Source organism: Phocoena phocoena, chromosome 18 (assembly GCF_963924675.1).
Source record: "Phocoena phocoena chromosome 18, mPhoPho1.1, whole genome shotgun sequence".
NCBI lineage: Eukaryota > Metazoa > Chordata > Mammalia > Artiodactyla > Phocoenidae > Phocoena > Phocoena phocoena.
Genome location: NC_089236.1, coordinates 78,159,889 through 78,172,465, shown reverse-complemented (window position 1 = coordinate 78,172,465; position 12,577 = coordinate 78,159,889). Strand labels below are relative to the sequence as shown.

The window sequence follows — 12,577 nt, the reverse complement described above, 5'->3', positions numbered from 1 at the left end:
ACAGCGAGAGAAATACCCACAGTTACTGTACGTACCACGTCTCCCTTCGGTCCTGTGATCCCGGGAGCTCCCCTATCACCCTTGTCACCTTTGCGGCCTTGCAGTCCTGGGAACCCTTGTAAGCCGGGGGGCCCGGTGTATCCCTGTGGGCCCACTGGCCCTGGCTGGCCCTGTAGAAACAACACACGTTCAGTTTCCACAATTCATAACCATGCATGAGCATTTTCAACCATGTTGCTTTTGAAGCTACACTCTTCATTCTTAAAGAGCTATAATCTTCAGAGAACATTACATGTAAACCACTGCCTTCTGCCACGAGAACCACAGAGCGATTCCTGGCTAACAAAGAAACCATAGAGCTCAAGGGGAAAAACATTAAATGAGAGGAAAAAATGATCCTAAATTACTACAGTGATGTTATTGTGAAATGCTAATATTGGGTTGGGATGAAAGAAGAAACTTACTTGGCTTTTAAAAAAAAGTCCTTTCAGTATAAAAGAAAGTGCCAATCAAATTTCTAAGATTTTCTCTCTATCTCAGTATAATGCATACAATAGGTATGGAAATGGAACTGGCATCCAGCTATCAAAGTGGTCCCTGAATGTCTAAGTGATTAGAGAATCTCTCCTTCTGTTCACACACACACACACACACACACACACACACACACACACAGAGAAGAAAAGAAAAGGTTTCTGAAATATATAAAATGTACGTCCGTATCCATCAGGATGGCTATTATTTTAAAAAAAGAAAAGACAAAATTACATGTTGGCCAGGATGTGGAGAAATTGGAACCCTTGTGCTCTGTTGGCGGGAATGTAAGTGGTGTGGTCATTGTGGAAAAGAGCATGGTGGTTCCACAAAAAATTAAACAGAGAATTACCTTGTGACCCAGCAATTCTGCTTCTGGGATAACACTCAAAAGAATCGACAGCAAAGACTTGAACAGATATCTCTACACCCATGTTCACTGCAGCATTTTCCACAATTGCCAAAAGGTGGAAGCATAGTATCCACTGACGGATGATGGATAAACACAATGTGGTCTATCCACACAATGGACCATTATTCACTTTAAAAAGGAGGGAGGGCTTCTCTGGTGGTGCAGTGGTTGAGAGTCCGCCTGCCGATGCAGGGGACACGGGTTCGTGCCCCGGTCCGGGAGGATCCCACATGCCGCGGAGCGGCTGGGCCCGTAAGCCATGGCCGCTGAGCCTGTGCGTCCAGAGCCTGTGCTCCGCAACGGGAGAGGCTGCAGCGGTGAGAGGCCTGTGTACCAAAAAAAAAAAAAAAAAGGAGGGAAATTCTGACACAGGCTACAACACGGATGAACCCTGAGGACATTACACTGAGTGAAATGAGCCACACAGGGACAAATCCTGTCTGATTCCACCAACATGAGGTCCCTAGAGGAGTCACATTCATAGAGAAGAAAGTACAATACCGGCGACTAGGGGCTGGGGGAGGGGAAAGGGCAGTTAGAGTTTTATCGGGACAGCGTTTCAGCTCTGAAAGATGAAAAAGTTCTGGAGACGACGGTGATAGTGTTTGCACAAGATCTGAACACGCTTAATGCCATCAAACTGTACAAAAATGATTAAGATGGTAAATTTTATGTTACGCGTGTTTTGCCACAATAAAAATAAAAACATTAAAAAGGGGAATCTAGCTCTCTTATTACTGAAACTAATTTATGCATTAGTTCTATATTAATATCTTTTGTTAAATTAACTGACTTAATTTTTTTAGAGCAGTTTCAGGTTTACAGAAAAATTAAGCAGACACTGCAGAGTTCCCAAATACCCCTCTGCTCCTCCAACTGCCCCCCACTTCCCCACAGTTTCCTCTACTACTGACCACTTGCATTCGTGTGGGAAATTTATCACAACCGACGAACCAATACGCTATTGGCTGAAGTCCAAGGTTTGGAATAGGGTACAATTTTTGTATTGTGCATTTTATGGATTTCGATGACAGTATAACGGTGTGTATCCAACATAACAGTATCATAAAGCACAGTTTCACGACCATAAAAATCTCCTGTGCTTATGCAATCCTGTTATATTTTAATGAACCTCCCAGGTTAGCCCCAATTAAAAAAAAATCCCCAACCAACTAACTCTGGCTCGACTCCTCCTTAAACGCGTGGGTCTGCTGTTTACTCATCACACAGAGCCCTTCTCTGCCAAGGCCCCTCTGCTCTCACGCTTCAAATCCTGGTCTTGCCTTTAGATTAAGGGGCTTCTGAGTCAGCGTTTCTAGGCTTCTCTGTCACCGCCTGTAAAGAACCTTGCTTATATAAACGGTGAAGCTAAGACGTCTGTCTGTCTTCGCAGAATGTTTCTAATCTGTGCTCAACGTCACACAACACTGACAGGAAGTGAGTAATTTCAGATGCGGCGCGAGGTGCGGCCTTCATGTCACAGACAGAATCGGAGGGAAGCGCGTGGGGAGACCCTGCTGCCCCTCCCTTTAGATGTTGGACCCCAGGCATGAAGGGAGCAGTAAAGAAGTGTCTTCGGGGTGGAGGATACAGATCCCGCTAGATGGCTTAGACCTGCCCCAAAGCTTGGGCCCCCGGTCTCCTCAGACAAAGGGGAGACTGGGGCTCCCTCAGGGCCAGGTCAGCGTTTTAGGGATGGTAGATTCTCTGCTCTCCCCACACGAGTTCCAGAGAGGCCAGTCCGTGCAGGAACCAGCAGATGCTCCCCTGGGGTAGCCTGACCACACGCATGGTGTGTCACGGCAAAGCCAGCGTGTTTGAATCTCTGGAGAACGTGAAAAAAGTGGTTAGGGGGATTGTGGCCCAAGACGGGTAGCCCTGACCTTGGACACATGACGTCCCAGGCTCATCCTTTTCTAAGGTCTTGGCATGATACATTTGTTGGAAGTTTGGGGACAAACATGCTTTTTTTTTTTTTTTTTTTTTGCGGTACGCGGGCCTCTCACTGTTGTGGCCTCTCCCGTCGCAGAGCACAGGCTCCAGACGCGCAGGCTCAGCGGCCACGGCTCACGGGCCCAGCCGCTCTGCGGCATGTGGGACCTTCCCGGACCGGGGCACGAACCCGTGTACCCCGCATCGGCAGGCGGACTCTCAACCACTGCGCCACCAGGGAAGCTCTGATTCACATTTTTATGGCTCTTCCTCAGCTGTGCTCATTTCTGTTTTGTCTGTGACTGCAGACCATGCCTCTAAGCCTCAGAATTCCCCTAACCATCGGAGGCCCCTAGTTTGTTAGTGCTTACAGGCAGCAACCTTTGGGGGATAGAATGTTTCTCATTAGTACTGTCATTTTTATTGCCCATAATCTACATCTCTTCCAGGGGATGACTGTCTAGCGCCAATTAAGAGGGACCGTCTCCCATTAACCCAAATGGGATACGTGCGTCTTAATGAGGAAAAGCCTCACCTTGTCTCGAGTTCATTAACCTTTCCTGACTCCCTTTGATGGGGAGAGTGACTAATGACATCACGGTCTCATTTTCTTCCCACTGTCAGTAAACTTCTCTTTAACTTTTGTTTCTTGGAAGGGAAGTCTGACTTTGGGAATAAAACTCTAGCCTTTCCTTCTCTGGAACACGCTCTCACTTTTTTCTTTTTATGGAGGTGAAATTCCCATACCACAAAACTACCCATTTTAAAGTGGCTTCAGGTATATTCACAATGTCCTCTATCTGTCACCTCTATCTAGCTCCAAAATACTTTCCTCACCCCAAAGGAAATCCCATACCCACTACCATCATTCTCATGCCCCTAACCTCCAGCCTCTGGTAACCACCGTCTGCTTTCGGTTTCTATGGGATTTACCCATTCCGGATATTCCATATGAATGGAATCATACGTATGATATATGACCTTCTGTGTCTGGCTTCTTAACCTAATGTTTTTGAGGCTCATCCATGTCGTAACACGTGTCGGTACTTTATCCACGTTTATGGCGGAATAAGATTCCACTGTGTGGATAAACCAGTTCGTAAGTTGTGGACGGTGCTGCTATGAACATACACACACCACTGTCTGCTTTCTATGCACACACCTGCTTTCAGCTCTTTTGGGTCTATACTTAGGAGTGGAATGGCTGGATCACACGGTAACTTTGTTTAACTGCCTGAGGGAGAGAGCGCCAGACTGTTTTCTACAGCGGCTGCCCCATTGGACATTCCCACCTGCAATGTGTGAGGGTCCTAAATTCCCCGACATTCCCACCAACACTTGTTATTTTCCATTAAAAATATATATAGCCTAGAGGGTGTGAAAATGGCGTCATTCTGAAGAGCTCATCTTGAGCTTCTGACAGATGAAACATTTCACAAAATCCCCTCTAGCTGCGGCTCTAGGGAAAAGCCGGGACGAGCCTGGAGGGAATCTGAATTATTCCCTCGTCTTCCAGGACTGGTCCCTCAGTCTTGCTCTCAGTGCAAATCCTGCATTGCTGGGACCAAAAGGACCCTTATGTCAAGGTCTGAGGACCCTGGTATGCATGCTTTGGTCATCAGGGATGAGATTTCCCCTAGGATATCCTGCCCACCAGGGCATCTAGGGTGTTTGCAAAGAGCAGCTGGAATGATTAGTAACAAAAAGGATTTTCCTCTGTACTAATCATCACCCTTATCAACTTCCAGCCTCAGACGAGAAAAGTCCTGATCGGAAAAGTTATTTCCATCTCTTCCTTTCTTTTTGTAATAAGTGATGTTAAAAATACAAATTACCCCAGAAAGAGTAGGACTGTAGCTTAACTGTCTTTGCATAAATTTCTAAAGCTCCTAAAATTCCTGCAATATACTTGACAAAAGTATTTCCACAAAATACTTCTCAAAAGCCAGCAGACATTTGGAAAGGAGCTGTAAACCTCATTGCCCTCTCTGTGCCCCCCGCCCACAGAGAACTTGATTCTATAGATGTATCACTTCCTAGGAAACGGGATAACGGGAGGATCCTGTACTCCTGTATCTTCTGGGATGAAGCGCTACAAAAGGGTTCAAAAAATGGTTTCTCTCATTTTTACCCCCAGGACAAGTGTATCAAGGAGGTATCGCCCCCGCTTGAGAGGGGAGACAAGCGGGGTCTGGAGGGTTAGGGTCAGGGATGACTGATGCATTTAGGTCTCGGCAGGGGTGGAGTCCACCTTCCACGCCACCCTTGCTGCTCGAGTCGAGGTCCATGAGCTGCATCAGCGCCACCTGGAAACTTGCGGGAGATGCAGATTCTTAGGCCCACCCAGCCCTCCCGGGGCGGCACCGACCGTGATCCCAGGCGGGTTCTTTGCACAGTGAAGTCTGAGAATCCCTGCGTGACCCCACCCTCCTTCCCCTCCTGAAGTTTTCATGGAAGGAGGCAGGTATGTCTTCGTAAGAAAACTCTCTTAAGCATGAGGTTACATCTCAGAAGAGAGGTCGGGCTTCCTGAGCTGGGCAGAGAAAAACCTAATAATAATGTCTGTTGAAGACTATTTCTAACAAAGTTTTTGTGGTCTCATGCTTCGGTGCAACTGTAAGAAGGAACCAACTTTGGTCACTGTTAGGATGGAGGGGTGCACACGTGCCTCTCCCTTTTGGACATCACTCCTGGAGGATGCCTGGGACGTCCAGGGTTAGTTTTGGAAGCTGGAGTCTGGACGGGCTGAGAGTAGGAGTCCAGGCTTGAGCGCACATTGCTTAAATACCGCTACTGTGGAGGGAATGCACTTCGAGTCCCGAGACACTAAGCTTTCATGAACTTGGAATTTTCACTTCTGAGAAAAGGGGCAAAATAGATCTGTGCACAGGCTGAAGACCTCTGCAGCTTCTGCGTCAAAAATAAAGGTAGAAGATGGATATGACCAATCAAGGCCCCGAGAAATCACACCTCAAGTGCAGAAAACCCCAAGGAGGTGCCCGCTGCCATCCAGCTTACTAGCCCTAACACCCGCACTGGGAAAGGGAGTAAAAAAGGGAACGATCAAGAGAAACGTTTCCAAGGATCAACCCTGCTTCACTGCACATCAGGACTTTTAATCTACGGTACAGTATTTTCCTGGTGGAATAAGAATAAGCTTTTCATGCCTTCCTGGCCAACATCTGAATAGTAGGAAATCCCTTCTCCTTCCTAAGTGTACTCTTCCTGTCTCGCCTTTTATGGGCTCTGGGCGCTCCTCCAGACACCCACATCCTCTCCATCCCCTGGCGGCCCCTCCCCTCCCGGCCCTTCCTTCCAATGCTGTAGCTCTCTGTGACCTTCAGGGGATTCCAGACCAAGTCCCAGCTCATTCCGTGAGCTGTACACACACATATCTGAGAACATATCAAATGGCCCAAAGGGCTGGAAGGACCTTTCTTTTAGGATTCAGGAAAATAATCTGTTCGTCTAAATTTTAGAATCAGTCATCTTTCTTAGGGATAATCATTAGCATTTGTGAGCAATTTCTGATCACCTGGCAGAGTGAAGTCACGCCCTCTTCCAAGCTAATAATAATGTGAAGGTTAGTATTGAACTGTATATTACACATATAATAGCTATCAGTAAATAGGGCCAACTGCTTGCTCCAGGCAAAACAGACAGCGCTGATGCTAACTCTGCCACCTTTTCCCTTCGCTTCTTACTAATATATAACAAAACATCAGGACTCTGCCCTGGGTGCTACTCCAAATAAAAGAGTTCACTTATTCCTCAATAAGAAGTATATGGCCTCCTGGGAATCCTGCTGTCCTGCTCTCCAAAATTATCTGACACAGATTGTAGGGCGAGTGTTGATATAAGGGAAACAACATCCATACGTAAAGAAACAATCTTTGACCCTCACCCGGCTCCAGAGACAAACATTTATCAGTCAAAATGGAATGCAGACCTAAATGTAAGCGCGAAGACTGTAATACTTCTAGAAGAAAAGCACAGGGAAGAATTTTTGCGACTGGATTAGGCGAAGGTTGCTTTGATAAGACATGAAAATCACAAGCCATAAGAGACAAAAAGTTGATAAGATTAAAACATTTGATCCTCAAAAGATACTGTTTAAAACAGAAAGAAGGCCGCACGCTGAGAGGGAAATAGTCACAAGACACATACACAGAATATAGAAAGAGTGCCCAGAAATCAATAATAAAGAAAAGAACCTGATTGAAAAAATGCCTAAAAGATCTGAACAGACCCTTCAACACAGAAGAGGTACAGATGGAAAACAGGCATGTGAAAGTGGTTAAACACCATCGGTCATTAGGGAAAGGCAAATTCAATCCAGGAGAAGGTGTAGCCGCGGCTGCTGGAAGGGCTGACACACCCACACAGAGAAAACTGGCAACGCCAAGTGCTGCAAAGGATGCGGAGAAGCCGAAGTCTCATCACTGCTGGGGACACAGACCCGAGCGGCTAAAGCCAAACGCACACTTACTAGAAGAACTTTAGGCAATGGTTCCTAGTGGTTCAACTTATTTCAGCTGAAAAGTAGAAACAACCTGAGTCTCCATCAGTGGATAAACAAACCACGGTCCATTCAGGAAATGGAATATTACTTAGCAACACAAAAAAGAAGCAGCCATCCACTGTGCACGACGGTGAGGATGGATCTCCAAGGCACTGCACTCAGTGGAGGATCCAGACACAAAGGCTGTGTTCTGTTCGTCCTGTTTATGCGATACTGTGCTATGATCCCATCTAGGGGACACTCTAGAGACAGAAAGCAGAGAATTGAGTGCCAGGCCTGGGGGCGGAGGGAGAGGACAGACTACAAAGGGCACAAGGAAACTCTGGGGTCGTGGACCTGTTTTATATCATGACGTTGGTGGTCGTTACATGGCTGGACACATTTGCCAATATTCACGGAATTGTACGTAAACTATACCTCGATAAACTTGACTTAAAAACAAACAAACAACAGAAAAGAGGTCTTGTGGAGGCCAAGATTAAGAAGACCACCTCTGCAGTTCACAGGCAGATTGCATAGGACCAAGTCCTTCCTTCTAGTACATTCTTACAAGTGAATTTATAAACTAGATATTATTTAGAAGTGGAAGAAGAGAGGATGCTTGTAAAATGACGTATTAAAAACATCTAGCAAGGTGCTTCTGAAAAATGTCTGCCTGTGAAGTGAAAAAATCTGAAGAAACCAAGACGGAGCTTTCCTTGTGTGGAAGCTGGATCCTGCGGGATCCCGGCAGGAATTAGGACCGTCCTCCCCACAGCCCACAGGACGGCAGGGGTGGGAGTGGGTCAGGACCAAACTAGATTCAGAAGCAAAAGATACACCTAGGATGTCAAGCCTTCCATTATATGTGGCTTTCATAACAAACAAAAACAGAGGGTGTCACCTGTAATAAGATGTTCTTGGGTAGTTTATCTGAAATGATTTGACTTGGAAAGATTCACATTTTAAAGCAAAGGAAAGATAGATTCTCTCTTGTTCTCCATCCATAGGACCAAGAAGTCTGAAAACTGTTCCTTATTCTAAAAATAGGCAGCACATGGGCAGTCGAACATAATGGCTTCAGCCCAACACAAGGCTGAGCTTTTTTTTTTTTTTGCTGTACGCGGGCCTCTCACCGTTGTGGCCTCTCCCATTGCGGAGCACAGGCTCCGGACGCGCAGGCTCAGCGGCCATGGCTCACGGGCCCAGCCGCTCCGCGGCATGTGGGATCTTCCCAGACCGGGGCACGAACCTGTGTCCCCTGCATCAGCAGGCGGACTCTCAACCACTGCGCCACCAGGGAAGCCCAAGGCTGAGCTTTTGAGAGTCTGGATGTGATCTGCCTTGGCACAGTTCAGAAAAGCTGGTTTTCTGGAAAGGCCTTCCATTGCCTCTGTGCTTTGTGGCAGTTAAGTACATTTCATTTGCCTAAAGACGAAGCCTTGCCTAACAGACAGACTGGACTTCCTAAGCCTCTTGTTCTCCAGGAAGGAGCGGAGGTAGGTGGTGTGGATGGGCTGAGGGCTGCAGGGAGCAGAAACGGCGGCCAAGGAATGGGCTGGAAGAAGCCGATTCTGGGGCTGTGGTTGTGGGAAACAATGAAACGCTCTTTCTAACTGAGCAGCTGACAGCATGGAGACAGTATCAACAACCAGAGTGTCGTCAAGTAGCCCTGACGTCATCCTGAGTTATCACACAGGGCGGCCCCAGGCTGTGCTGACATGACTAGAAAGTGACAGCTACAACAGGAGACAGCTGTGGAGTCACTGGGATTATGAGAAGCTGACGCGGCCATAAAAAAGAGCGAAATAACGCCATTTGCAGCAACGTGGATGGATCTAGAGACTGTCTACTGAGTGTAGGAAGTCAGACAGAGACAATATCATATGATATCGCTTGTGTGTGGAATCTAAAATAAGGGTACAGATGAACTTATCTACAAAACGGAAAGAGTCACAGATGTAGAAAATAAATTTATGGTTACCAAGGGGAAAGGGGGGGTGGGTGGGATAAACTGGGAGATTGGGATCAACATATACACACTACTCTACATAAAATAGATACGAAGGACCCTCCGTAGAGCACAGGGAACTCTACTCGATACTCTGTAGTGGCCTAGATGGGAAAAGACTCTAAGGAAGAGTGGGAAAAAAAGAAGAGTGGATATATCTATATGTATAACTGAATCACTTTGCTGTACACCTGAAACTAACACAGCATTGTAAATCAACTCTACTCCCATAAAAATTAATTTAAAAAAAGACGATTGGTAATGAAAACAGCTTGCGGCCAACACTCATGGGCTCAGCTGTAGACTATCAATTTTCATGTGTGAGCTGTACATGCCAACCTCTCACTAGCGCCCTTAGGCTGTATTCTGAGGTCACCTCACGTGTGCAGTGGGGACCGCGTCGTGACACCCTGTCTCGGTCACTGCCCTGCGTCCAGGGACAGCCAGCAGCCCGGGAAACACAGCCCCTGGAGGGAAGAGTGAGCAGAAACACCGCGTGGCCTTCCAAACGTCGGCCTCCCCGCTGAGATGATCCACCGGGCGGGCGGCCTTGGAGAGGGACCTCTTAGCATCCGTGGCACAGACCAGGAACGGAACCAACAGTTCTATCTCCTTTCCATTTAGACTAAACACAGTCACACGAAAGAAGAACATCCCCGAGGCTGGCATCATATTAAGTCGGTCTGTCATGGAAAAAAAAATTGGCCAACAAAGGAAAAAAGATTAAGAGCCAGGGAGGGTTCCGACGTGGCTGGGTGCAGGGATCTTTTCCTGGTCCTCTGCATTTGAAATGTTCCTGAAAACGTCAAGTTCTAACTCGAGCTCCACCTTCTCCATCCTGAGAAAAGGTGTGACTACTTCTCCTCCTCCTTCCTTGGCTTTAATCTACTTTTCTGTTCTTGTACGTTCATGAAAGTTACGTAGCTTTTTCATTTCCTCTTCCAGATTTCAAAATTTATTTTTACATTGACATGCAATGAAATCCACTTTTCCGGCATGTAGTTCTGTGAGTCTGGACACACAGATGCTCCGAGTAGCATCAGCTCAAGTCGCTGGGCTGCCCGCCACCCCTTGTGGTCAAGCCCCCTCCCCAACCTCTGTCCATCACTGGTCTTCCTTTAGTCTCATGGTCATGCCTCTCCCAGATGGTCACACACATGGAATCACTCGGTGTCACAACTCTGGCGTCGGCTTCTCTCACTCAGCGTTTGAGATCCACCGCCTTTGCGGCATCAACAGGGTGATCCCTTTTATCGCGGAGGAGTGCTCTGTTGTATCCCATCACCACGATGTTTATGCATTCACTCCCTGAAGGACATCTGAATCGCTTCCAGTTTTTGGTCAATGTGAATTGGGCTGCTAAAATCACTCATGTATGGCTTTTTGGTATGTGTGGACATGCTTTTGTAAACACGCAAGAATGAGAGCACTGGGTCTTACGGTCAGAGTACATTTAACTTTAATAAAGCTGCAGGGGGCTTCCCTGGTGGCGCAGCGGTTAAGAATCCGCCTGCCAATGCAGGGGACACGGTTCGAGCCCTGGTCCGGGAAGGTCCCACATGCCTCGGAGCAACTAAGCCACAACTACTGAGCCTGTGCCCTAGAGCCCGCAAGCCACAACTACTGAAGCCTGAGCGCCGCAACTACTGAAGCCCGCACGCCTAGAGCCTGTGCTCCACAACAAGAGAAACCACCGCAATGAGAAGCCCGCGCACCATAATGAAGAGTATCCCCCGCTCGTCGCAACTAGAGAAAGCCTGCGTGCAGCAATGAAAACCCAACGCAGTCAAAGAAAAAAAAACTCCAGGGGGACCCAGTCATAGGAGGACACCCGCACAATTAAAATAAATAATAAATAAGTAAATAAAAAATAAAGCTGCAGAACTGTTTTCCATTTTGTGTTCCCACCAGCAATGCACCAGAGTTCCAGGTCCCTGTCAGCACTTGGTATCGTCAGCTTGTTCCCTTAGCTGTCCTAAGAGCTCTGCAGAGCTGACACGTTATGGTTTTAATCTCGCTCCTTCCACGTTAGTGCTGATGCTGGATCCAGTGCAGGGCTCAGAGTTTCCACTTGTAGCACCATCCTTACCGGTTCTGGGACATCCCTCTGCAATGAAAACTGGCGGTCCAGTCCCCTGTGAGCCCCCGTCGCACGGTTTGCTCAGAGTCAACCGGGATTGTGACCACAACTTAGGTGCCTTTGCTCTTCTCCATGAAGACAAACCACCCACAGTCAACTTCTCTACAAATGTGAGTTCCGAGGTCAGGAGGGCCTGGGGCTGGCGGGGCGGGGGCCAGTACGAACATGATATCAGGTCTGAAACGTGATCTCAGAGCAAAGGGCCTCAAAGGCAGGGATGAGAAGGGAGGATCTCTGTGGGGCAAGCACGTTACCTTGAACCACACTGAGGCAGGAAACAAGATAGTTAACGAATTTCTACTGTACAGAAACTAAAGAGAAAATCAGCCCCAAACTTTTTACCTACTGTATGGACTTCATTTTATTTTTGTAAAAGAACATTCTCTTCTACAATATCCTTCAGCAATATCCTACATTGTTGTACAGGATGCATGCCTGTCTTTCTGGTACAGAAACACCAGCTTCTGCTTGAGCAAGATTCTTACAGGGAAAAACAGTCCTTTGAAATTAGACCAACATTACGCCCCTTTTCACATTTACCTCTCTGCTTTTCACCATTGATAGCCTAGTACTTTCCCAGAGGCTTCATAAGATATCAGGTTTGGAAGGGACTTCAGGAAGCCTCTGGGCCCTGAGCACCCCTGGGAGCATCCACTGAATCCCATCTGCCTCTTAATAAGATCCCAGGTAACTGAGGCTCCTCAAAGCTTGAGGAGATCACTCAGGAATGGCTCCTATCCCAGGACCGGTCCTGGCTGGCCGGCAGAGCATCAGCTGGGGAGAGTCTGGCGCCTGAAGAATTTCTGGTCTAACAGCTTGCGGGTGGAAAGCGGTGGAGCCTGGGAATCTCTGTTTTTAAGCAGCTCCCCAAGCAATTCCGATGTACAGTCAGGCTCCTCATGTGGGACAGATAAGGGAACAGCTCAGGGAGGTGCAGCCCCCTCGTCACTCTGCCCGTCCTCCTGCTGGGAACCCCTCCCAGCATCCCCTCCGCCTGCACACTGGGTGCTCCCTGCGATGGTCAGGGTGGCTCACCACTGCTGACCC

The 12,577-nt window shown here is 47.6% G+C and overlaps 1 protein-coding gene across 1 annotated transcript in view; it reads right to left on the bottom strand.

The window, feature by feature from the left end:
* Window positions 1-12,577, bottom strand: part of COL4A2 (collagen type IV alpha 2 chain) — a 123,218-nt gene that overhangs the window by 61,964 nt on the left and 48,677 nt on the right. Inside the window, exon 3 of the mRNA XM_065895947.1 lies at window positions 36-170. Coding sequence (XP_065752019.1) covers window positions 36-170 — 135 coding nt within the window. The remainder of the gene's footprint in view (window positions 1-35; window positions 171-12,577) is intronic.